The 27,516-nt window shown below is 42.5% G+C and overlaps 1 protein-coding gene across 5 annotated transcripts in view; it reads right to left on the bottom strand.

The window, feature by feature from the left end:
* PCLO (piccolo presynaptic cytomatrix protein) overlaps window positions 1-24,938 on the bottom strand; it is a 337,168-nt gene extending 312,230 nt beyond the window's left edge. For all 5 annotated transcript variants that reach the window (XM_060778188.2, XM_060778189.2, XM_060778190.2 and 2 more), the window contains exons 1-2: window positions 24,470-24,938; window positions 3,494-4,736 (exon numbers count right to left, since the gene is read on the bottom strand). In XM_060778188.2, coding sequence (XP_060634171.2) covers window positions 3,494-4,736; window positions 24,470-24,696 — 1,470 coding nt within the window. In that variant the 5' untranslated portion in view covers window positions 24,697-24,938. The remainder of the gene's footprint in view (window positions 1-3,493; window positions 4,737-24,469) is intronic.
* Window positions 24,939-27,516: the final 2,578 nt, after the last annotated feature.

Below are 27,516 nucleotides of genomic sequence, written 5' to 3'. Positions count from 1 at the left end.
GGGAGACCAGCCAAAAAGGGGAACAAAAATGGGATGGGTTTTTCCTGAATTGCACACCCCTACCTATTTTTACTTCTAAGCTTTTGGAATTACTTCTAAGCTTTTGGAAGGGCCAACTATAGAAAAGAAGGAGAAGAAATTGAATCAGAACAAAGCAACAGTATATCAACATATATTCAAAAGCCACCTGCTTTGAACAGAAAGTGAAGACTACAATTTATTCCAAATGGAAAGTGTTTGGATTGCAAGAAATACAATTCAAAGTGCTGGCTTTGGCCTATAAAGCCCTAAACGGCCCCGGCCCAAATTACCTGTCTGAATGCATCTCCCCTATGTACCATCGCGGAGATTAAGATCCTCTGGGGAGGCCCTGCTTTCTGTCCCGCCATTTCACAAGTGCGATTGGTGGGGACGAGAGACAGGGCCTTCTGAGTGATTGCTCCCCGGCCATGGAACTCCCTTCCTGGTGAGATCAGGTCGGTCCCCTCCCTCCTGTCCTTTAGAAGGATGGTAAAAACTTGGCTGTGGGACCAAGCTTTCGGGCCAGGGCAATAAAGCGGCAATAGGAAAGATGACCAGGGCAATTAGATTTGACGCGGATGACTAGGACGATTTTAAATGATGTATTTTAATATTTTGATGAATGTTTTTTAATGTTTATGTATATGTATGTGAATTTTTGTCCCGGCACTGAATGTTTGCCATTTATATGCGGTGCTCCACTCTGAGTCCCCTTCGGGGTGAGAAGGGTGGAATATAAATATTATAAATAAATACATAATTAAATATATAATGCTGAGATGGAGAATGAAGACACATACACAAATGCATGCCATTACCATCACTCTCCACATGTGGAGTTTTACTTTCTAGAGAGGGAGGGACTTCTCTCTGTATGGAGATTCTCCATGTGATTTATGACATCAATTTCCCAGTCTTCTGAATTGCCTGAAAAGCCTTCTTTGACCCTCCCTTCTTCAGAAATGCCCTTTTTATGTGGAGAGAGCATTGGAAATGGCAATGGGATAGGTGAGAATAGCTCATCTCCCCCTCCTTCATTTTCATTTCCAACATTACAAAACATTCGACTAGGACTTTGATTTTTCCATGAAACATGATAACAGCTTCTCAATGGAATGAGGACACAATCACAGAAATAGCTGCTACTATGCACTAACTCGTGGGAACAAATATTTCCTCACTGCAGGCAAAATCATGCAGAGAACATTGCCAACACAGCCTGTGGGGAAACCAAAGCAGTTTTTGGCCAGCAAGAGCTCTCTATAGACCCTAAACAATTGCCTTTCAATCTGGAAGGAATCTCAGAAGGGAAACATCAATTTGACTGCATGGCAACTTTTAATAAATATGAAAGACAGCATGACAAGTTAGTCAAACCAGACTTTTTGTAGAATAATGGGACTGGTATAAATAAGATGGTGCAATAAAATCCCATATTCACATCATGGCGATACAATTATTAGAGTAACCAAAAGGGATAAAATACACCATGCTAGTTTTTGAAGTACACAAATAGATGATAAAAACTAAATTGGGCAAGAGCTAAGGATATCAAGGCCACAAGACTGAAAAGATGGCTCAATATGCTTGCTTGGGTATTATCTGGGATCGCCTTCATGTTTGGAATGACCTGCATCTCACCCATTTTTAACTTTTAAGGAACAACAAGAAACAATAAAAGCAATGTATTGTTGAAGGCTTTCATGGCCAGAATCACTGGGTTGTTGTAGGTTTTTTGGGCTATATGGCCATGGTCTAGAGGCATTCTCTCCTGACGTTTCGCCTGCATCTATGGCAAGCATCCTCAGAGGTAGTGAGGTCTGTTGGAACTAGGAAAAAGGGTTTATATATCTGTGGAATGACTGGGGTGAGACCAGCTCCAGCAGACAAGAGTCCTTTGTCTCACCCTGGTCATTCCACAGATATATAAACCCTTTTTCCTAGTTCCAACAGACCTCACTACCTCTGAGGATGCTTGCCATAGATGCAGGTGAAACCTCAGGAGAGAATGCCTCGAGACCATGGCCATATAGCCCGAAAAACCTACAACAACCCAATAAAAGCAATAAAAGAAAATGTTACTTTCTTTCTTTTACTCCCTTTGTTTCCAATGGCATTCTCCTCCCCGCCTCCCTTTATTTATGTATGTATTTATTTAAAACATTTATATTCTGCCCTTCTCACCGTGAAGGGGACTCTGGGAGGAGCACAGCATATATACAGCAAACATTCAATGCCGGGACAAGAATTCATATGCATAAACATTAAAAACATTTATCAAAATATTAAAATACACTGTATAAACCATCATTGGTCATCTGTGTCAAATCTAAATTGGCCTGTTAAAGTTTCCTATCACTGCCTTATTGCCCTGTTCCAAAAACTTGGTCCCACAGCCAAGTTTTTACCATCCTTTTGAAGGACAGGAGGAAGGGGGGCAATCTGATCTCACCAGGAAGGGAGTTCCATAACCGGGGGGCAATCACCGAGAAGGCCCTGTCTCTCGTCCCCACCAGTCACGCCTGTGACAATGGCGGGATGGAGAGCAGGGCATCTCCGGAGGATATTAATCTCTGTGATGGCACAGATTCTCTCTCCACACCATAGATATGGATAGTAGGGCTGGGCGGTTTTGTTTCGTTAATTCATAATTCGTTAATAATTCGTTAATTTTTTCAATTACAAAACGATAATGAACCATTCTGGAGCAATTATTAAAAAAACGAATTTTCAAAAACGTTTTGTAAATGCTTCGTATTTCGATATTGTATTCATTTCGTTATTGTTTTGAGGTTGTTTCGTTATTATTTCCACATGTCTGGGCCAGTTTTATGGTTTAATTAGTGAAAAAAAATTATAATATCACACCAACAGTCAACAACAGAGGGAGAGGGAAGCTTCAGAAGGTTTTGGAGGTTTTTTAGCGTATTTCGCGGTCGCGTCCGCCATTAACAAATCGATTCGTTATTGTTTCGGAAATCGATTCGTTAATTTTTTACCATTTACGAAATTTCGTAAATATCGAACTTTTTAAAAGGAAAATTTTGTAATTATTTTAAATATCGAAACAAAAAAAAACCCAAATACAAATCGATTTTAGAAACAAATTTTTCCGTTGTTACCCAGGCCTAATGGATAGTAAAGACTCTTCCAATACCACAGTGGCATGATGGTGAGCAGTGTGGACTCCCTCAGAACAGATCAGAATATTGCAGTCCAGCTCTGCCCTAGGATATTTGACCTATGTAGATATGTTCAGTGACCTCATTAACTTCTCACTGCCCCAAGGATTTGTGCCATGATCCATGATCTCAGAAACAAAAAGAATTTAAAAATCATACATCTTACCCATCAAACAAATTAATTAGCATATATAAACCGATCTTGCTCAAAATGAATTTAAACCTTCGATTCTGTTTTGTTTGCTTTTAACTTGGGGGAACCGTAATTTACAGTTTAATAATTTGCTTACCTCTGTTATGTGTGGATTCGGATTGAACCCACAGAGACTGCATACTACAGTTTGACACTGTGTGCATGTATTGTAATTGGCTTTTTCAGGAGTGTGCAACAGGAGTTCAGTGGTAGTGCAAAGAGGGCAAAAGGTTTTCTTTGGGGCTGATCCTCCAGGCTGAGAACCCTTTGGAGATGAAGCCACGGGCTGTTGCTGAGCAGGTCCAAGCTTCTGTCCAACAGGCTTTGTAGGTTCTGCCTGCTGCTGTGGCTGTTTTGTATGTCCAGCCTGCTGAGCTGGGGGCTTTGCAGGGTCTCCAGGCTGCTTTGTGGGTCCTGCTTGCTGGGGGCCTGGCTTTGCAGGACCTCCTTGCTGTTGTGGCAGTTGTTTACTGGGCCCTGCTGACTGGGGGGCAGCCTTTGCAGGCCCACCAGCCTGCTGAAGTGGCTGCTTGCCCATTGGGCTTCCTTGTTGAGAAGTAGTAGGTTTTGTAGAAGCAGGCACCTGGGGTGATGTTTTACTAGCATGTTGTTGCTGTGGTGATGCTTTTGCTGCTTCTGGATGCTGCGGTGAAGGTTTTGCAGGACTCTGCTGCTGAATAGGTTTCGTAGACTCTGGTTGTTGGGTTTTAGGTGGTGGGCCTTGCTGTTTTTTTGCTTCTTCAGATGGTGGACCTGATGGTTGGACAGGACCTGGTTTTTGAGCTTGCTTTGGCACCCCAGATTGCGGTTGTTGTTGTTTTTGTTGTAGTTGTTGTTGTTGCTGCTGCTGTTGTTGTTGTTGCTGCTGCTGCTGTTGCTGTGCCACTTGTTTGGGAGGTCCTGTTTTCTGTGGGGCTGGTTTGACAGCCCCTTGTTGTGGACCTGTTGGCTTAGGAGACTGTGGTTGTGCTGGTGACTTGCTGGGTCCCTTTGGTTGCCCAGGTTTATCCTGTTCTTTTTGTTTCTTGGAAGCTTCTTCCTGGGCTGTATCCGAGTCAGATATCAAATCAAAAGGGTTGAATTTGTTAACAACAGATGTGACTGCGCCAAATGGATTGGCATCTGAGAGGAAACTGGGCATCATACTTGGCTTCTGGTCTTCTTTAAAATCAGTCCTTGATTTAGACTGCCTTAAACTTGTGGAAGATGGGCTTCTTCCAGGCACTCGCTGCTCTGTTTTCAATGTATCAACTGTTCTGCTTTTGCTTAGAGTGGGTGGCCCAGGATCTGGAGGCTTGCCTGGTTGTCTAGGGTGATGGCTGCTATCAAGCTGAGCATGTCTGCAAAGAGAAAAAAATATGATTATATAAGTATTAGGTTTATCATACTGCCAGGGAAGATCAAATCAATGATGAAGGTGCTTGATTTTTGAGACCCCCCCCCCAAAAAAAAAATCTCAGGAAAAAAAAATCATACACACAATTACACTCTTAAAGCTAATGAGATACATAAAACAAATGTTAAATTTTACTCAGTGCTTACATGGCAAAGAACATTTTCCAAACTTTGAATTTAAATGTCAATTGGCAGGTACACAGTCAACTGAAATTTCTGACATTTAGTACCACATATTTATGAGTATCCTACAATTCTTAGCATTCATAACAACTTGGAATGTGCCATGACATTATTTTTGGATTATGTGATTTTAATATTTATACTAGGTTCATTTTAATGCTTTGTCTGAATGTTTACATTTTGGTTTTAATGACTTTAATTCAAAGTTATATGTAGTAATTAGTTATTGGGATTTATTTGTGTTACTGTATGTTGTCATTGAATTTTTGCCATTAATATGTTGTAAACCACCTTGAGTCTCCCCAGGGGTGAGAAAGGTGGTATACAAATAAAGTACTGTATATACTCAAGTATAAGTCTAGTTTTTCAGCCCCTTTTGTAGGCTGAAAAAGCTCCCCTCGGCTTATACTCGAGTCAAGGTTATTTATTATTTTACTCTGTTATTAGTATTATTTTTATTTCATGTATTATTTTACTCTCTTTATTATTATTACATTTACAGCATTTACCTTATTATTATTATTATTATTATTATTATTACATGTATTATTTTACACTATTTATGATTATTATTGCATTTATTATTTTACTCTATTATTACATTTATTATTCTACTCTATTATTACTGTTATTATTGCATTTCCATTATTTTACTTTATTACTATTATATTTATTATTTTACTCTCTTTATTATTGTTGGAAGGATACTAGGGCTGGGCGGTTTCGTTTCGTAATTTCGTAATTCGTAAAAAAATCGTTATTTTTTTTGATAACGAAGCGATATTGAACCATTCAGGAGCAACTAAAAAACAAAACGAATTTTTCCAATTCTTTCCTAATTGTTTCGGAATTGATTCGTTATTGATTCGTTATTGATTCGTAAATGTTTCGTTATTATTTCCGCATGTCTGGTGCAAGTTTTAGGGTTGCTGTTTGTTTTCTCAGTGAAAAAAAATATAATTGTCACACCAACAGTCAACAACAGAGGGAGAGGGAAGCTTCAGAAGTTTTTTTAGCGTATTGCGCAATCGCGTCCGCCATTAACGAATCGATTCGTAATCGACTCGTAATTGTTTCGTAATTGGTTTTTGATTTCCGAAATTTCGTAAATATCGAACTTTTTTAAAGGAAAATTTCGGAATTCTTTTAAATAACGAAACGCAAAAACCCCCTAAAAATGAATCGAGTTTAGAAACAATTATTTCTGTGTTTGGACAGCCCTAGTAAGTACATTTACATTGAAGATATGTAATGATTTAATCAGAGTTGGGCAGTCTTATCTCAAATTAGTGTTTTATATAAATATTAAAAAAACATTTCACCTCCTTATGCCTCAATTAATGTAATTTTATTGGTATCTATTTTTATTTTGAAATTTACCTGTAGTGGCTGCATTTCCCACCATCGGCTTATACTCGAGTCAATATGTTTTCCCAATTTTTTGTGGTAAAATTAGGTGCCTCGGCTTATATTCGGGTCGGCTTATACTCGAGTATATAAGGTAAATAAATCTATACATATAATAAAGACCAATGAAATTGCAAGAAGTAAACAAGATGCTCTACTCTAAAAAGTGTGAAAAAATAATTCTCCATTTTCTCCATTAACTTTATTTATTATCTTGGGTAGTATAATTCATTTACCTAAACTGGTGTGTGTGTGTGTGTGTAGTAGAAACCTAAACAGAATATTATTCTAGATGTGAGCAAGTAAAGAAATTCTATCACAAACAAGTATGTTTGTTTGTGACGTGGCAAGCATTGCCCTGCACCTGGCTTGTTAGATAATAATTTGTAAACACATGTTCCATTCCGAACTGTAGTTAAATTATGTAAACAATGATGGAAAAACTTAAAAGTCAGCTTCTGTATTATGCTAGAATCTATGATTACAGGGGAAAAAAGTGCAATGAGCAGAGTTTAATAAATATCCTTTAATTCATGATGAGCTAGAATTTCAAATGTACTGTATTGAACAAAGGGTTGTTGTAGGTTTTTTTGGGCTGTATGGCCATGGTCTAGAGGCATTCTCTCCTGACAGTTCGCCTGCATCTATGGCAAGCATCCTCAGAGGTAGTGAGGTCTGTTGGAACTAGAAAAAAGGGTTTATATACCTGTGGAATGACCAGGATGGGACAAAGGACTCTTGCCTGCTGGTCTCTTTGTCTCACCCTGGTCATTCCACAGATATATAAACCCATTTTCCTAGTTCCAACAGACCTCACTACCTCTGAGGATGCTTGCCATAGATGCTTGCAGGCGAAACATCAGGAGAGAATGCCTCTAGACCATGGCCATACAGCCCGAAAAAACCTACAACAACCCAGTGATTCCGGCCATGAAAGCCTTCAACAATACTGTAGAGAAATGTTTATTATAGAGTGTTTATTATACTGTATTTAAACTGTATTTATGTATTACATTTATTGCCATGGCCTAGCTGTGAGGGATAGGTTGCCATGGTGACAAGACAAAGCCTCAGAGAAGGTGGGCGGAGCTTAAGGAGAAAAAGGTTTGAAAGTGACAGTTAAGCTCCAGTCCGGTGGAGGAGACCCGGAGAAGAGCAGAGCCAGTTAAGGGCTCTGGGAAATAGCAGAGTCAAGAAAGGACTCTGGGGAAAGTAGTTTAGTCCGGTGGAAGAGACCCGGGGAAGAGGAGAGCCAGTTAGGGCTCTGTTGTGAAGCTGTGAGAATTCGGTAGTTCCTAGAATTTGTGAATATTTCTTCAGCAAGAGAGCTGAAGGTGTTACCTTGTTAGATTGCTTAGGTTAAAGGAATCTAACAGAGGGGGTTTCCAGGATTGCCAGTAAGGAAAGACTGGTGATCAGTGGTTTGTTCCGTGTATAGGGCAAACCGTGTGGATATTCACAATAGGGAACTCTGAAATAGTATAAGCACTTCACTAAAGAAGGAGTTTGTAGATTTGTAACATTCAGAAGCCTGAAAGTATCTCAAACCAGCCATTTTGTAACATCAAGCCTTGTGCCAAGTTCAAATTCTCAAAACTTCAACAATAAAACTTGTTCTCTTTGTATTTCAAACCTGCCTCCTCCATTGCTTCTATGCTTGGTGCATTCCACACTACCAAAATCACCTCACAACACAACTAAGGATAAACAGAGACATAAACCAGCGTCTCTAAACATATTGGTGGCAGCTTAATTGATATTTATGAAGAAGGTTCCTCACAGAATATTGGTGACATTAAAGAAGATTAATACTTCCTCACATAATTTTTGGTGGCATCTAGTGAGATTAGCGCTGCTTCTTTACATTTTTTGTTGACAAGCGGTGGGATTAATGCTTTGTTACAAATACATTGTATTGAACAATGTCTATATGAAGTTCCCATGTTACAGCAGAACTGTGGAATCTTGGGAAAGACTAAAATATTTCCTGTTCAGTAGTGAATAATTTTATTGCTGCTAAAGGGTTGCAATTTGTTTTTCTTTCTTTGGAACATTTCAATTACACTACAAATTTATGGGGTTTTTTTTAGTTTTTAATGAGGAGAGTTAAATAGAACCTCACTTATCCACAGACATTATTCCCCACTGTAAATTAAGAAATTGCATTTATTACCTCTAAAATTCCTTCCTCAAATAACAATAAAAACAAAGTAACAAGACAACCATCTTTCATTAGAGATTTTCATCAAAAATGAACTACTTGCATTGTAAAAGTAGGAACAGGTTATATGGAGATCCTTCAAATGCCGAGGCATTCTACTGTATTCTAATCTATATAAATAAAAATGTAATGTTCATTTGTGGCATTAACAGAACTCAAAAACCAGTGGGCGAATTGACACCAAATTTGGACAGCATACACCTAACAACCCAATGTATGTCCTTCACTCAATTTTTTTTGATTTTGTCATTTGGGAGTTGTAGTTCTTGGGATTTATAGTTCACCTACAATCAAAGAGCATTCTGAACTCCACCAATGATGGAATTGAACCAAAGGTGACACACAGGACTCTCACGACCAACAGAAAACACTAGAAGGGTTTGGTGCGCATTGATCTTGAGTTTGGGAATTGTAGTTCACCTACATCCAGAGAGCACTGTGGACTCAAACAATGATGGATCTGGACCAAACTTGGCACTAGAAAGGTTTGGTGTGCATTGACCTTGAGTTTGGGAATTGTAGTTCACCTACATCCAGAGAGCACTGTGGACTCAAACAATGATGGATCTGGACCAAACTTGGCACAAATATTCCATATGCCCAAATATGAACACAGATGGAGTTTGGGGGAAATAGATCTCGACATTTGGGAGTTGTAGTTACTGGGATTTATAGTTCACCTACAATCAAAGAGCATTCTGAACCCCACAAATGACAGAATTGGTGCAAATTTCCCACACAGAACCCCCATGACCAACAGAAAATACTTAAGACCATCCAGTCCAACTCTCTTCACCACAGCAAGAAAATCTAATCAAAGCCCTCCTGACAAAGAGCCATCCAGCCATAGATATAGATAGATCTATATGATTCACACACACACACAGATATAATATCATAGATTTGAAAGGGACCCCTAAAGAAGGACAGCGATATGCTGCATGCTCCAGAGTAGGCAAACCAGAAACTCTCCACATCTACACTGATTAAGAAACAAAAAGAAATACTGTTTATCCATAAGCAGAAAGAAATTGCGTAGATTAGAAACCATTACTTTATTTTCCAGATAACCAGACTGGGCCACAGCAACGCGTGGCAGGGGATGGCTGGTCGATTAATATTTTCAATTGACATGCTCCTTATGATGGTATGTTACAACTGGAGAGGTTCCAAAGTATTTTTTGTTCCTAAATTATTCTGAATCATTTCTTACACATAGAAATACCAAATACCAAATTTACAAAATCTGTGTGGTTTTTTTTCTTTTTCTTTTTAATCTCTGTGTTTGTTTTGCTCTGTTAGAATTGTAAAACAATGGTTGCTGATGACACGATAAATAAATATGTGGATCCTACCAGGAAGTTGCTTATGGCAGCTATTTGTCACTGAGAACATTAGCTAAGGCTACAAACTGGTATCCCTATCAAATCCATTGAGCTGCATGTTTGCAGAGGCTGACACTGTCTTTCAGGTATTAGCTACCATAATTCCTTATGAATATGTATGCTGCTTGTGGCTGATAAGAGCCCAACAACACCTAGAGGCCCACAAGTTTCCAATCCCCTGACCTATCAAACAGCCATTAAAGTGCTTGCGCAAAGGCACATGCATTATTTATTTATTTATTTATTTACAGTATTTATATTCTGCCCTTCTCACCCCACAGGGGACTCAGGGTGGATTACAATGTACATATACATGGCAAACATTCAATGCCATAAACACACAACAGATATAGACAGACACTCAAAGGCTTTTTCTTGAGGGTATTCTGGCCACCAGGGAACTGTCCCTTCATCGGCCATTTGTGACACTGATGAAGTACTTCCTCATTCTTTGCATACTTGCTGGAGATATTTATGGCCTCGTAAATTAGTTAAATTTGCCCCCTGCATAAGTGGTACCTAAATTTCCTACTTGATAGATACAACTGTCTTTTGGGCTGCAAAGGTCGACAATAAGCTACACAATTTGGTCGGAAGCTCACTTCGACCCAGGCTGCCTTCAAACTCATGACCTTTTGGTCAGTAGTGATCTGGAGCCCCCGGTGGGCCGGAAGTTGCCATAGTTTGAGGACCCCTGCACTAGACAATAGTATCATTTACATGTTTGCAGGTGGGGGGAATTATCCCATATCCAGGTTGTTGTAGGTTTTTCGGGCTATATGACCATGTTCTAGAACAGTGTTTCTCAACCTGTGGGTCCCCAGATGTTTTGGTCTTCAATTCCCAGAAATCCTAACAGCTGGTAAACTGACTGGGATTTCTGGGAATGGTAGGCCAAAACACCCAGGGACCCACAGGTTGAGAACTACTGTTCTAGAAGCATTCTCTCCTGACGTTTCACCCGCATCTATGGCAAGCATCCTCAGAGGTTGTGAGGTCTGTTGGAATGAGGAAAATTGGGTTTATATAATTGAGGATGCTTGCCATAGATGCAGGCAAAACGTCAGGAGAGAATGCTTCTAGAACATGGCCATATAGCCTGAAAAATCCTACAACAACCCAGTGATTCCAGCCATGAAAGCCTTCGACAATATAGTATCCCATGTCCACTTACCACAAACAATTCCCTTTTGTCTATATTGCAGTGGTCCAGCTTAAAAGCCTGTCAAGAGCACAGATACAGCACTATTCCTGGAATTTCAATATTTTTCTATCATTACAGGACATTCAAGCAAAATCTACACTCTGGGGCATTTAAGTAGCTTTGGATCTCATCTACAGGTTTTAAAAACCCTTGATTACATACTTTCATTTCTCAAAAAAGTTAAGACACCACAAATACTATGTCATTTTGGATGCAAAATACTAAAATGGCTGCCACTCTTTTGAACTGCAGGGAATTTCAGTGAAGCACAATCATGTACAGAAAAGCCATTGTGATCAATGAGTTTTACCCCCTCCCCCAAGTTTTCTTGGGATTATATCCTCAAACAGAAATACTTAAACTGCTTTCTCTTAGGCTGCCATTAAAAGGCTCCTTGGAAAGCATTTGTATGGCAACTTATTGTAAACTTTGCTGAATAGGTAGATTTGTGCAGGCTCCCTAGGTAATTTTCAACGGTAAGCAAATTAGAACCAAACATCCTGAGGAGTGAGGTTGAATGGGCCTTAAAAAGCATTGCTAACAACAAGGCAGCAGGAGACGACGGGATCCCAGCTGAACTGTTTAAAATCTTAAAAGATGATGGTGTCAAGGTGATGCATGCCATATGCCAGCAAATATGGAAAACACAAGAATGGCCATCAGACTGGAAAAAATCAACTTATATCCCCATACCAAAAAAGGGAAATGTGAAAGACTGCTCCAACTTCCGTACAGTGGCCCTTATTTCTCATGCCAGTAAGGTAATGCTCAAGATCCTGCAAGGAAGACTCCAGCAATACATGGAGCGAGAGTTGCCAGATGTTCAAGCTGGGTTTAGAAAAGGCAGAGGAACGAGAGACCAGATTGCCAATATCCGCTGGATAATGGAGAAAGGCAGGGAGTTTCAGAAAAACATCTACTTCTGCTTCATTGACTATTCTAAAGCCTTTGACTGTGTGGATCATAATAAATTGTGGCAAGTTCTTAGTGGGATGGGCATCCCAAGCCACCTTGTCTCTCTCCTGAGGAATCTGTACAAGGACCAAGTAGCAACAGTAAGAACTGACCACGGAACAACAGACTGGTTCAAGATTGGGAAAGGCGTACGGCAAGGCTGCATCCTCTCACCCAACCTTTTTAACTTGTATGCAGAACACATCATTCGATGTGCGGGGCTGGATGAATGCAAAGCTGGGGTGAAAATTGCTGGAAGAAACATTAACAACCTCAGATATGCAGATGACACCACTCTGATGGCCGAAAGCGAGGAGGAGCTGAGGAGCCTTCTAATCAAGGTGAAAGAAGAAAGCGCAAAAGCCGGGTTGCAGCTAAACGTCAAAAAAACCAAGATTATGGCAACAAGAATGATTGACAACTGGAAAATAGAGGGAGAAACCGTGGAGGCCGTGACAGACTTTGTATTTCTAGGTGCAAAGATTACTGCAGATGCAGACTGTAGCCAGGAAATCAGAAGACGCTTACTTCTTGGGAGGAGAGCAATGTCCAATCTTGATAAAATAGTGAAGAGTAGAGACATCAGACTGGCAACAAAGATCCGCCTAGTCAAAGCCATGGTATTCCCTGTAGTCACCTACGGATGTGAGAGCTGGACCTTAGGGAAGGCTGAGCGAAGGAAGATCGATGCTTTTGAGCTGTGGTGTTGGAGGAAAGTGCTGAGAGTGCCTTGGACTGCGAGAAGATCCAACCAGTCCATCCTCCAGGAAATAAAACCCGACAGCTCACTGGAGGGAAAGATACTAGAGACAAAGTTGAAGTACTTTGGCCACATCATGAGGAGACAGGAAAGCCTAGAGAAGACAATTATGCTGGGGAAAGTGGAAGGCAAAAGGAAGAGGGGCCGACCAAGGGCAAGATGGATGGATGGCATCCTTGAAGTGACTGGACTGACCTTGAGGGAGCTGGGGGTGGTAACGGCCGACAGGGAGCTCTGGCGTGGGCTGGTCCATGAGGTCACGAAGAGTCGGAGACGACTGAACGAATGAACAACAACAACAAGCAAACAGTATTTTGGCGCCCCCCCCCCAACCAATCACTGATATATATTTTCTGTTCATCGTGGGAGTTCTGTGTGCCATATTTGGTTCAATTCCATCATTGGTGGAGTTCAGAATGCTCTTTGATTGTAGGTGAAAAATACATCCCAGTAACTACAACTCGCATATGTCAAGGTCTATTTTCCCCCAAGAGCACCTCAAGAGCGTCCCTGGGCAAAACCAACTATACCACGAATGCTTACTTTGCGCAATGGGTTGAGCCGCCCCTGGCTCCAGATCTTTACTATATAAGTCTGATCTGACACAAAGCATATAGAAGTGTAGAAGTGTGTACCTGCTGCCTAGCAACAATCTCCCATTTCCTTAACCCCAGGTGTACTTCAAAGGACATGAGTTTTAAAAGGCATCTGTCACAGTTCACTTGCCGAAAGACTGTAATTATCTTGTTCTCATTTTCATCTGGTCTTTAAAGACTCCAGAAAAGTACAAAAATGACCGCAGTGATCTTAAAAATCATTTCTAAAAATTGCTCAAAATAACCCAGGCATAAAACAAACCAAAAGTTAATCTAACTGAAAGCAGTAGATCAAAGACTTCTTAATACATAACAAAACATCTCACTAATGGCAAAGGGAATCACTTATTCAGTTATCAATAGTTATTAATACACAGCATATCCTGGATTTTACATAAGTGCACAAAAACATAGATAATAGCAAATTCTATTTTCTTCAATGGGATGGATGATAAGTGTATTGAGAAGAGGATACAGCTTGTACAGGAGGTCCTAAAGCAATGTTTCTCAACCTTCCTAATGCCGTGACCCCTTAACACAGTATTTTCCTACTATTATGAATTGTAATGTAAATATCTGATATGCAGGATGCTTTTTCATGCACTGGACCAGGCCTGTAGCCAGGATTTTTATTCGGGGGGTACTGTTCTGGAACAGCTGTTCCAGGAGCTCCAATTTTATTTGCTTGGAACTAAAGGTTTGTTTGCAATCTCAGGCTTGAGATTTTGCAACAGGGTGGCTTCCTGTTATAGTTTGCAGTCATAGGGAAAGCCCCCTGTCCATCTTCATTTAGCTTTGGTTCCGCCCATTTTTCTGGGTTTTGGGAAGAGGGAGGAACCATTTCAGTTAGTTTTCTACAGGGAAGTCAATGTACAGGATGTGTACAGATTTCCTCCTGTAAAAAGGCTTCGACCCTTAAGACCTCCCGGGGGAGAACCAGTCCTAAGATCATCTAAAGATTCTCGAAGGTTCCAGGGAAACAGCTTTACAGCCCTTGACATATAGACCTTGACATTTGGGAGTTGTAGTTGCTGGGATTTATAGTTCACCTACAATCAAAGAGCATTCTGAACCCCACCAACAATTAAATTAGGCCAAACTTCCCACAGAGAACCCCCATGGAAAAAAGAAATAAATATACAAATAGAGGAGTGGTACAAGGAAGTATGGAAATTGGCAATAAATGATAACTTGACATGTATATTAAAAGTTAAAAGAGGTATATGGAAACAAAGTGATGTTGATGATGTATGGAGAAAATTTATCAAAAAAGGATTAAAAAATAAAGAAGGAAAGTTACCTCCACAGGAAGAATTGAAATTTTGGACAGATGATATGTAAAAGTTGTGGCTTTGAGGGGGAAGGGGAGCACAGAGGTGAGGGATAGATAATATGTATAAGCAGAAAAATAATACTAGATGCCAAAAGTATGGTAGCTTGTATTGAATAATATGTATCTGCAGTAAAACAAACAATGTATAACAAATGTATTAAACCATGATATAATAAAAATATTATACAAAAAAAAGAACCCCAATGATTGACAGAAAATACTATTTTCTGATGGTCTTTGGCAACCTCTCTGACACCCCCTTATGACCCCCCCCCGGGGTCCCGATCCCCAGGAATCACTGTCCTAAGAGGAGAAGTGAAACTAGGAATATGTGAAACTAGTTCCATAACTACATGGAGAACACCATTTTTTCTCAGATTTAAGGGCAAGCTAATGTGGTTGCTGATAAATTAAACTAATTAATGTATTTTAAAATAATTATTCCTTTTAATTTTGTATCTGCTAATTTATTCTGTTTCAGTTACTATTAATCACTAATTTGTTTTTCTTTCTTTCCTTCTATGAATTATTGTAAGTATCATGGAAACACACATATGTTGACTCCAACTATAGATTTCAGCAGGGGAAATAGCACTTAATAGGCAAGAGAAAATAGAATAAGAAATACTCATAGAATTCTGTAGGTTAGAGTGCTCTCTCATAGACCTCTTATGGCAGTGTGGACTCAGGGCCTTTCCACACAGCCCTGTATCCCAGAATATCAAGGCAGAAAATCCCACAATATCTGCTTTGAACTGGGTTATCTGAGCCCACACTCAGATAATGTGGGATTTTCTGCCTTGATATTCTGGGATATAGGGCTGTGTGGAAGGGCCCCTTAGAATCATAGAATCAAAGAGTTGTAAGAGACCTCATGGGCCATCCAGTCCAAGCCCCTGCGAAGAAGCAGGAATATTGCATTTAAATCACCCCTGACAGATGGCCATCCAGCCTCTGTTTAAAAGCTTCCAAAGAAGGAGCCTCCACTGCACTCCGGGGCAGAGAGTTCCACTGCTGAACGGCTCTCACAGTCAGGAAGTTCTTCCTCATGTTCAGATGGAATCTCCTTTCTTGTAGTTTGAAGCCATTGTTTCGCGTCCTAGTCTCCAAGGAAGCAGAAAACAAGCTTGCTCCCTTCTCGCTGTGGCTTCCTCTCACATATTTATACATGGCTATCATATCTCCTCTCAGCCTTCTCTTCTTCAGGCTAAACCAGTTGATAACCCAGTTCAAAGCAGATATTGTGGGATTTTCTGCCTTGATATTCTGGGTTGTATGGTTGGGTGGAAGGGGCCATAGGGGCCAAACTACTAGAATGTGAAGTCAACTGGTTGGAAATTCAAGATGTGGGAAATTAAGATAAGCACTTCTTGAAGCATCATACTACCAGTATTCAGCTACTGAAGCCCACTACCACAGAGATTGCCTCTAACTTGGAGGGGTTTTAAAAGGAACTATAAATTCATGGAGGGCAAAGCTATCAATAGCTATGGAGTACCAAATTTCAAGGACCCCCTGGTAGTGAAGCGGGTTAAACTACTGAGCTGCTGAACTTGCTGACCTAAAGGTTGGCTGTTTGAATTTGGGGAGTGGGTTTTTTTGTGTCAGGAGCGACTTGAGAAACTGCAAGTCACTTCTGGTGTGTGAGAATTGGCCGTCTGCAAGTACGTTGCCCAGGGGACGCCCGGATGAATTGTTGTTTTTATCATCCTTGTGGGAGGATTCTCTCATGTCCCTGCATGAGGAGCTGGAGCTGATAGAGGGAGCTCATCCACCTCTCCCCGGATTCGAACCTGCGACCTGTCGGTCTTCAGTCCTGCCAGCACAGGGGTTTATCCCACTGCGCCACCGGGGGCTCCTACTTTTTTGGCGGGGTGAGCTCCTGCTTTTAGGCCCAGCTTCTGCCAACCTAGCAGTTTGAAAACATGGAAATGTGAGTAGATCAATAGGTACTGCTTCTGCAGGAAGGTAACGGCACTCCATGCAATAATTCTGGCCACATGACCTTGGAGATGTCTATGGACAACGCCGGCTCTTCGTCTTAGAAATGGAGATGAGCACCACCCCCCAGAGTCGACATGACTAAACTTAATGTAAGGGGAAACCTTTACCTTTATCTTTACCAAAGCTCAATTTCAAGGGCTGGAAAACAGTACACTTTCACACTATTTGTGGATTTCCCTAGGCATTCTGTTAGCCATGATGAAAAACTGTCCTGGACTGAATAAGCCCCTGATCTGATTCAACCTTCTTGTTTTAGATTAAATAAGTACAGGAATATTAAAGATATAAAAATGGCAGTCTACCAATAGAGTTGACATTGGTTCAAGGATGTGTGGCTTTAAAAAGTAGTCTGAATATTACTTGGCTAAACTGTTACATTAGGATAACTAGTTGCTTGCACAGCAGCTTGGAAAAAGTTGGAAGGGGCAGTCACAGGAAGTCTGGCAACAGGACAGGGGATAATTTAAAATGATTAATTATTTCAAATTACAATGTTGACATAAAATAATTTTACACTTCCCTTGTAACATTTAGGATAATTCATGTATTTTCTTCCTCTGCAATTGGTCCCAGAGCAAATCAATCCCCAAAACTCACAAGAAGGCAAAAGAACCAAACTGAGGCTATTGTGCTGTGGATGTATCATGAGATTATATGACTCATTGCAAAAGGTGATAATATTCAACAAGAGGAAGGAAGTAGGAAAAGAGAATTGTTGCATTATACGTGGATAGAGTTAATAAAGGAAGCCACAGCCTTTAATTGGTAGGACCTGAGCAAGGCTGTATGTGACAGCATGTCTTAAAGGGGTCTAATTCATAAGGTTACTATAATTTAAAGCTGATTTGATGATAATTAGCAACTACAACAAAGGAGGTATAGTGGAATAAACAGGAATGGGGGAAACAAGTGATTTCAGTAAAATATGTATATGACTCAGTGATGACTTTGGAATTATTTTACGCTTTTGAAGCATCGTGAGTTATAGAACTCCAATATGCTGATGACAACGTCGTCTGTGCGCATTCAGAAGAAGACCTACAAGCATGCATACATACATACATACATACGAGAAGCTCAACCTCTCATTGAACATCGAGAAAACCAAAGTGCTCTTTCAGCAGTCACCAGCCAATCCCTCTCCAATGCCAGAAATACAGCTTAATGGTATAACATTAGAAAATGTCGATCATTTCCACTACCTTGGCAACCACCTCTCCACACTGAAATACAACACTGCCTGTGCTCTGCAAGTGTAGCATTTTTTCAAATGAAGCACAGAGGACTGAGACATCCATAGGGATACCAAGGTGCTTGTTTATAAAGCTATTGTCCTCCCAACCCTGCTATATGCCTGTGAAACATGGACTATCTACAGATGTCACATGCAACTCCTGAAACAATTCCATCAGTGTTGCTTCTGAAAAATCTTGCAAATCTCTTGGGAAGACAGGCAGACAACTGTCAGCATGCTGGAAGGAGCAAAGACTACAAGCACTGAAGCTATGGTCCTCGGCTATCAACTCCACTGGACCAGCCACGTTGTCTGGATGCCCAGCTACCGTCTCCCAAAGCAGTTGCTTTACTCTGAATTCAAGAACAGAAAATGGAAGGTTGGAGAATTTAAAGATGGGCTCAAAGCCAACCTTAAAAACTGTGGCATAGACACAGGGAATTGGGAAGCCCTGGCCCTTGAGCACTCTAGCTGGAGATCAGCTGTGACCAACAGTGCTGTAGAACTTGAAGAGGCACGAATGGAGGGGGAAAGAGAGAAACATGCCAAGAGGAAGGCGTGTCAAGTCTCTTCTGCTGTGTTTTTCAGTGTTTTAATGAGTGATGGTCATTTGTTGGCCTAATAGGTATATTGTGTCCAAATTTGGTGTCAATTTGCCCAGGGGTTTCTGAGTTCTGTTAATCACACAAACAAGCATTACATTTTTATTTATATGGATTACTAGCCATCCCCTGCCACATGTTGCTGTGGCCCAGTCTGTGTATATGTGTTTTAGTTGTGTATATATGGTTTTGCATATGCGTTGTAATGTATTTTTTGTTTATTGGCTTTTTAAGTCTCTTCTGCTGTGTTTTTCAGTGTTTTTATGAGTGATAGACACTCGTTGGCCTGATAGATGTATTGTGTCCAAATTTGGTGTCAATTCATCCAGTGGTTTTTGAGTTATGTTAATCCCACAAATAAACATTGCATTTTTATTTATGTGGAGTATTATTATTATTATTATTATTATTATTATTGTCAATATCTGTTTTGAACTGTGGTGTCCAGAATTGGACACAGTATCCCTGGTAAGGTCTAACCAAAGCAGAACAGAGAGACACTACAACTTTTCTTGATCTAAACACTATACTCCTTTTGATGCAGCCCAAAATCCCATTGGCCTTTTTAGCTACCGCATCACACTGTTGGCTCATGTTCAACTTGTTGTCCATGAAGACTCCAAGAACTTTTTCACATGTATATGGCTAGAGTTACACTAAAAAAATACTTGTTCCGATTTTTTTAGTCTAACTCCTGCCATATATATGGCTGGACTTACCCATGGAGTTGGAAGAGACCATATGGGCCATCTAGTCCAACCCCCTGCCGCACAGGAAAAGCACAAATTCAACTTAAGAACAAACCTACAGAACCTATATTGCTCACAACTTGGGGACTGCCCATGCAGTCTCCTCCTGGCCAAACCACCTCAGGGCCCTTCAACACAGCCATATAACCCTGAATATCAAGGCAGATAATCCACAATATTGGCTTTGAACTGGATTGTCTGAGTCGACATTGCAATATATGGCTGGAGTTACACTAAAAGCATACTTGTTCTGATTTGCATACAAATTCAACTTAAGAACAAACCTACAGAACCTATATTGCTTGCAACTTGGGGACCGCCCTTAAGGTCTCCTCCTGGCCAAATCACCTCAGGGCCCTTCCGCACAGTCATATAACTCAGAAAATTGAGGCAGATAATCTACAATATTGGCTTTGAACTAAATTATCTGAGTCCACATTGCCATATATGGTTGGAGTTACACTAGAAAAGTACTTGTTCCAATTTACATACAAATTCAACTTAAAAACAAACCTACAGAACCTATATTGCTTGCAACTTGGGAACTGCCCTTACAGTCTCCTCCTAGCCAAATCACCTAAGGCTCTTCCACACAGCCATATAACCCAGAATATCAAGGCAGATAACCCACAATATTGTCTTTGAACTGGATTATCTGAGTCCACATTGCCATATATGGCTGGAGTTACACTAAAAAAGTACTTGTTCCAATTTTTTTAGTGTAACTCCTGCCATATATATGGCTGGACTTACCCATGGAGTTGGAAGAGACCATATGGGCCATCTAGTCCAACCCCCTGCCGCACAGGAGAAGCACAAATTCAGCTTAAGAACAAACCTACAGAAACTATATTGCTCGCAACTTGGGGGCTGCCCTTACAGTCTCCTTCTGGCCAAATCACCTCAGGGCTCTTCCACACAGCCATATAACCTAGAATATTAAAGCAGATAATCCACAATATTGTCTTTGAACTGGATTATCTGAGTCCACATTGCCATATATGGCTGGAGTTACACTAAAAAAGTACTTGTTCTGATTTGCATACAAATTCAACTTAAGAACAAACCAGCAGAACCAATATTGCTCGCAACTTGGGGACTGCCCTTACAGTCTCCTCCAGGCCAAACCACCTCAGGGCCCTTCCACAAAGCCGTATGACCCAGAATATCAAGGCAGATAATCCACAATATTATCTTTGAACTGGATTATCTGAGTCCACATTGTCATATAATTCAGTGCAAAATGGATTTTATACAATTGTGTGGAAGGGGCCAACAAGAAGCAGCAATCCTTATGGCTGCTTTCCATAGAGAGCCATTTCAGCACCATGGACAGGGGAAAGCGGGCCTGATGTACCTTATGATCACCAGGCACGATAGGCTTTTACTGGATTATCTGAGTCCACATTGCCATATAATTCAGTTTCATATGGGTTTTATACAGCTGTGTGGAAGGGGCCAACAAGAAGCAGCAATCCTTATGGCTGCTCCACATAGAGAGCCATTTCAGCACCATGGATAGGGGGAAAGCGGGCCTGATGTTCCTTATGATCACCAGGCGCCAGGCCCATAGCTAAGATTTTGTTTCGGGGGGAGCTGAGTTTGATTCGGGGGGGGGGGGGGATTGGCTGAGTATGAGTGAAAGAGAATATCCTAGCAAACCTTTTGTATCGTTATCCCAATACCCCCATGCATATGGGATATATTAAGCATGGTGATCAGATCATGATATTAATAAACATAACAGTTTAAATAATGTACCAGTAGGACATTCTTGGGACCACCATGAGAATTTGGGGGGGGGTGAAGCCCCCCAAGCCCCCCCCCCCCCCGACTACATGCCTGCCAGGCGCCATAGGCTTTGAACTGGATTATCTGAGTCCACATTGCCCTATAATTTGGTTCCATGTAGGTTTTATACAGCTGTGTGGAAGGGGCCAACAAGAAGCAGCAATTTTATGGTTGCTCCCCATAGAGAGCAATTTCAGCACCATGGATTGAAAGCGGGCCTGGTGTACCTTATGATCAGCAGGCGTGATAGGCTGTGAACTGGATTATCTGAGTCCACATTGCCATATAATTCAGTTCCATGTGGGTTTTATACAGCTGTGTGGAAGGGGCCAACAAGAAGCAGCAATCCTTATGGTTGCTCTCCATAGAGAGCCATTTCAGCACCATGGACAGGGGAAAGCGGGGCTTGATGAACCAGGCTTAAGAGGCAAGCCAGCACTTTGAGGCAATTTCAGCACCATGGACAGGAGGAAGCGGGCCTGCTGTACCATGCGCGAAAGGCAAGCCAGCACTTTTGAGGCAATTTCAGCACCATGGACAGGGGGAAGCGGCCCTGATGTACCATGCGCGAAAAGCAAGCCAGCACTTTGGGGCAGCAGATCACAGGAGCTGTCTTCATAGACTTGCCAGCAGCCTATGATACTGTGAACCACCGCCTCCTTCTGAGAAAAATGTATAATATCACAAAGGATTACCACCTCACCCGCCTCATAGGAAACCTGCTACAAAACAGGAGCTTTTTTGTTGAGTTCCAGGGCCACAGAAGCAGATGGCGGCCTGCCTCAGGGGAGTGTGCTTGCTCCATCCATGTTCAACATCTATACAAATGACCAGCCACTGCCAAAAGGGACAGAGAGTTTCATCTATGCTGATGATCGTGCCATTACAACTCAAGAAGGGAGCTTTGGGATGGTTGAAAAGAAGCCCTCCGAAGCTCTAGGTGCTCTTACTGCTTATTATAAGGAAAACCAACTGATCCCTAATCCATCTAAAACACAGACATGTGCTTTTCACCTTAAGAGCAGACAAGCATCCCGAGCTCTGAGGATTACCTGGGAAGGAATCCCATTGGAGCATTGCAACACACCCAAATACCTGGGAGTCACTTTGGACCATGCTCCGACCTACAAGAAGCACTGCCTGAACATCAAGCAAAAAGTGGGCGCTAGAAACAACATCATATGAAAGCTGACTGGCACAACCTGGGGATCACAACCAGACACAGTGAAGACATCTGCCCTTGCGCTATGCTACTCTGCTGCTGAGTACGCATGCCCAGTGTGGAATACATCTCACTATGCTAAAACAGTAGATGTGGCTCTTAATGAGACATGCTGCATTATCACAGGGTGTCTGCGCCCTACACAACTGGAGAAATTACACAGATTAGCCGGTATTGCACTACCTGACATCTGCCGGGAAGTAGCAGCCAATAGTGAAAGGACCAAGGCAGAGACATCTCCAGCTCATCCCGTTTGAGTATCAGCCAGCACGTCAACGACTTAAATTAAGACATAGTTTTCTTAGATCTACAGAGACACTCACTGGAACACCTCAGCAAGCGAGAGTCCAAAAGTGGCAGGCCCAAACCCAGCACCTCAATTCGTGAGTGATACCAGATGAGAGACTCCCCCCTGGGCACACAGAAGACTGGGCGACTTGGAAGGTGCTGAACAGACTGCGCTCTGGCACCACGAGATGCAGAGCCAATCTGTGGAATTTTTTTAGTTTTTTTAAATCTGTGTGTTTGTTTTGTTCTGTTAGAATTGTAATACAATGGTATGGTTGCAGATGACACGATAAATAAATAAATAGATAAGCACCATGGATTGAAAGCGGGCCTGGTGTACCTTATGATCACCAGGCGCCATAGGCTTGGAACTGGATTATCTGAGTCCACATTGCCATATAATTCAGTTCCATATGGGTTTTATATAGCTGTGTGCAAGGGGCCAACAAGAAGCAGCATTCCTTAAGGTTGCTCTCCATAGAGAGCCATTTCAGCACCATGGACAGGGGGTAAAGCGGGGCCTGATCAACCAGGCGCGAGAGGCAAGCCAGCACTTTGAGGCAATTTTCAGCACCATGGACAGGGGAAGCGGGCCTGATGTACCATGTGCGAAAGGTAAGCCAGCGCTTTGAGGCAATTTCAGCACCATGGACAAGGGAGGAAGGGCCTGATGTTCTACCTTATGATCACCAGGCGGAAAAGGCAAGCCAGCACTTTGAGGCAATTTCAGCACTATGGACAAGGGAAAAGAGGGTCTGGTGTAGCAGGCGTGAGAGGCAAGCCAGCACTTTGATGCAATTTCAGCACCATGGACAAGGGAAAGAGGGCTTGATGTGTCTTATGATCAGCAGGCGCAAGAGGCAAGCCAGCACTTTGAGGCAATTTCAGCACCATGGACAAGGGGAAAGCAGGCCTGATGTGCCAGGCATGAGAGGCAAGCCAGCACTTTGGGGCAATTTCAGCACCATGGACAAGGGAAAGCAGGCCTGATATACCTTATGATCACCAGGTGGGAGAGGCAAGCCAGCACTTTGGGGCAATTTCAGCACCATGGACAAGGGAAAGCAGGCCTGATATACCTTATAATCACCAGGTGGGAGAGACTCAAGTGATTCTCCCGGCAGAATAAGAGTCGTGGGGGGAAAGAGAGACCCTTCTACACTACCATATAAAATCCAGATTGCCTGCTTTGAACCGGATAATGTGGCGGTGTAAAAGGGGCTGAAGACAGACCAGGGAAGACGCTCTTCCTGCCGGCGCCTCCCCACGCATCCTACACAAGACTGCTCCGTTGGAATTAATGATCCTGCTTTGGGAGTAGGAAGGGCATGGAGATGGGGGCGATCAAAGGATGTGTGGCGAAAAAAAAAGGAGAGCAGATGGCTCTGTAAGCCCCCCCCCTCCCCAACCCTGAGACCTTCAAGGAGGGCTTCCAATAGAGAAAGGAAGGAAAAGGAAGGCTTCCATTTTAGCTCCATCCCTTTAAGGTGGGGTTACAACACTCCCGCATGAACCAGAATACGGAAAATGAGCCAGATGGACGACGCAGAGCTCTTAGGAAGGGGTTGAAAGATGGGGGAGGGAGAATGGAGGGGGAGAAGAGCCCTACGGAGGGGGATTCATGTCCGCGCCGGTTCAGGAAAGGGCAGACCCGGCTCAGGCCGCATTGCTTGCATCTCTTCCCTCCCCTCCTGCCCTCTCTTCCCCCTCCCCCTCCCAAACCATCGGACAGGTTTACTGCGTGCCTTGGAGAAGGAGGAGGAGGCGGCTGGGCGGCGAGGTTCCCTTTGGGTTGCCCCTGCTGCGCCCTTGACATGACAGCGGCGATCTGCCTCCTCTCCGCTTCGCTCAGCTGGCTCAGATCCGCCGCCACGCCGCCCGGGATCGAAGACGGGGCCCCCTCCGCCGCCACCGCCGCCGCCACACCTTCGGGCAGCCCTTCGCCTCCCTCCAGGCTGGCCTCGTTGCCCATGGCTGCCAAACAGGCTTCCTGCTGCTGAGCGAGTCCTCCTTCTCAGGCTTTCCCCTTTCCCTGCTGCTCCTGGAGGCGATGGGCTGCTGCTAGTCCTCCTTCTCCTCCATGGCTGGGAAGGTAACCCCGCTGCTGCTGCTGCTGCTGCCGCTGGTGCTCCTGCTGCTCCAGAGGCAGGCGAGGAAAAGGACCCCAGCGCTCCCCCGCCTTTGCCTCCAGAGCGCATGCTCTTTGCACAAGACGGGTGATTTCCTCTCCTCCTCCTTTTACACACGCGTCTCCCCCACCCTGCTCCCTTAAAGGAGCCGCTGGCACGGCTGTCAGCCCCAAGGCCTGAAATACTGATCCCTGACAGAGGGCAAAGGGCCTTCCAAATACAACTCCTCAGAATGAGCCAACTGCCTTTCCAAATGCAACAGAGGTGAGGTTTGTTTTGGATCCAGAAGCAACAGACCCCTATTATGGATGGAAAAGGCTTTTAAAGGTAGCATACACATTTATTACACACACAGATACATAATGCTGCTGGGGCCCTTCCTATGGGCCCTTCCACACAACCATATAATATCAAGGCAGAAAATCTCACAATATCTGCTTTGAACTGGGTTATTAAGGAGCCCTTCCACACAGCTCTATATCCCAGAATATCAAGGCAGAAAATCCCATAATATCTGCTTTGAACTGGGTTATTAAAGAGTCCTTCCACACAGTCCTATATCCCAGAATATCAAGGCAGAAAATCCCTGAACTGGGTTGTCAAGGGGCCTTTCCACACAGCCCTATATCCCAGAATATCAAGGCAGAAAATCCCATAATATCTGCTTTGAACTGGGTTATCAAGGGGCCCTATCACACGCCCTATATCCCAGAATATCAAGGCAGAAAATCCCATAATATCTGCTTTGAACTGGGTTATCAAGGGGCCCTATCACACAGCCCTATATCCCAGAATATCAAGGCAGAAAATCCCATAATATCTGCTTTGAACTGGGTTATCAAGGGGCCCTATCACACAGCCCTATATCCCAGAATATCAAGGCAGAAAATCCCATAATATCTGCTTTGAACTGGGTTATCAAGGGGCCCTATCACACAGCCCTATATCCCAGAATATCAAGGCAGAAAATCCCATAATATCTGCTTTGAACTGGGTTATTAAAGAGCCCTTCCACACAGCCCTATGTCCCAGAATATCAAGGCAGAAAATCCCATAATATCTGCTTTGAACTGGGTTATTAAAGAGCCCTTCCACACAGTCCTATGTCCCAGAATATCAAGGCAGAAAATCCCATAATATCTGCTTTGAACTGGGTTATTAAAGAGCCCTTCCACACAGTCCTATGTCCCAGAATATCAAGGCAGAAAATCCCATAATATCTGCTTTGAACTGGGTTATTAAAGAGCCCTTCCACACAGCCCTATGTCCCAGAATACCAAGGCAGAAAATCCCACAATATCTGCTTTGAACTGGGTTATTAAGGAGCCCTTCCACACAGTCCTATGTCCCAGAATATCAAGGCCAAACATCCCACGATATCTGCTTTGAACTAGGTTATTAAGGGGCCCTTCCACACAGCCCTATATCCCAGAATATCAAGGCCAAACATCCCACAGTATCTGCTTTGAACTGGGTTATTAAGGGGCCCTTCCACACAGCTCTATATCCCAGAACATTAAGGCAGAAAATTCCACAGTATCTGCTTTCAACTGGGTTATTAAAGAGTCCTTCCACACAGTCCTGTATCCCAGAATATCAAGGCAGAAAATCCCTGAACTGGGTTGTCAAGGGGCCTTTCCACACAGCCCTATATCCCAGAATATCAAGGCAGAAAATCCCATAATATCTGCTTTGAACTGGGTTATCAAGGGGCCCTTCCACACAGCCCTATATCCCAGAATATCAAGGCAGAAAATCCCATAATATCTGCTTTGAACTGGGTTATTAAAGAGCCCTTCCACACAGTCCTATGTCCCAGAATATCAAGGCAGAAAATTCCACAATATCTGCTTACAACTGGGTTATTAAAGAGTCCTTCCACACAGTCCTGTATCCCAGAATATCAAGGCAGAAAATCACTGAACTGGGTTGTCAAGGGGCCTTTCCACACAGCCCTATATCCCAGAATATCAAGGCAGAAAATCCCACAATATCTGCTTTGAACTGGGGGTAATAGTATGAAAGCTGGGTCCGGAAGCTCTGAGGCTTACGCTCTTTCCACTTCTCTCCTTCGGGAGCACTGTTTGCGCAATGCAGAATAGAACACAGATATTATATTATATTATATTATATTATATTTACTACATTTACATACCGCCACTCTCAGCCCAAGGGCAACTTGGAGCAGTTAACAATAAGCAACAATTCGCTGCTGGTCCAGTTACAACAAATTAAAAAAAATGATAAATACTTAAAAATACTAACAGTACTATAAAAACATAAAAATCATACACAGCATTTAAAACATTATAGAAGGAATGTAAGAATTCTTTAATGGTAAAACCCTTACCTGAACCCTAAGCCTTACCCTAAACCTTACCCTAAGCCTAACTCTTAAGCCTTAACCCTAATCCTAACCCAAACCCGAAACCTTATCCTAAGGCTAAGGCTAATCCGTAAACCTAATTCTAACCCTAATCTGAACCCTTACCCTACCCGAAACCCTAAACCTTACCCTAAAGTTTATCCTGACCCTTCCCTCCTTTCTATCCTTCTACCAAATTGAAGTATACTCCCGCCCTCAGTGTGCCACTCCCCCCTTCCCTTTTTCACAACCTTGTTGCAGAATGTGCGTAACGCTTCCAGACCCAGCTATCATACTA

This window comes from Anolis sagrei, chromosome 5, assembly GCF_037176765.1.
Source record: "Anolis sagrei isolate rAnoSag1 chromosome 5, rAnoSag1.mat, whole genome shotgun sequence".
Classification (NCBI taxonomy): Eukaryota; Metazoa; Chordata; class Lepidosauria; order Squamata; family Dactyloidae; genus Anolis; species Anolis sagrei.
Note: the sequence above shows the minus strand (reverse complement) of the source record. Positions and strands in the feature narration are given on the sequence as shown.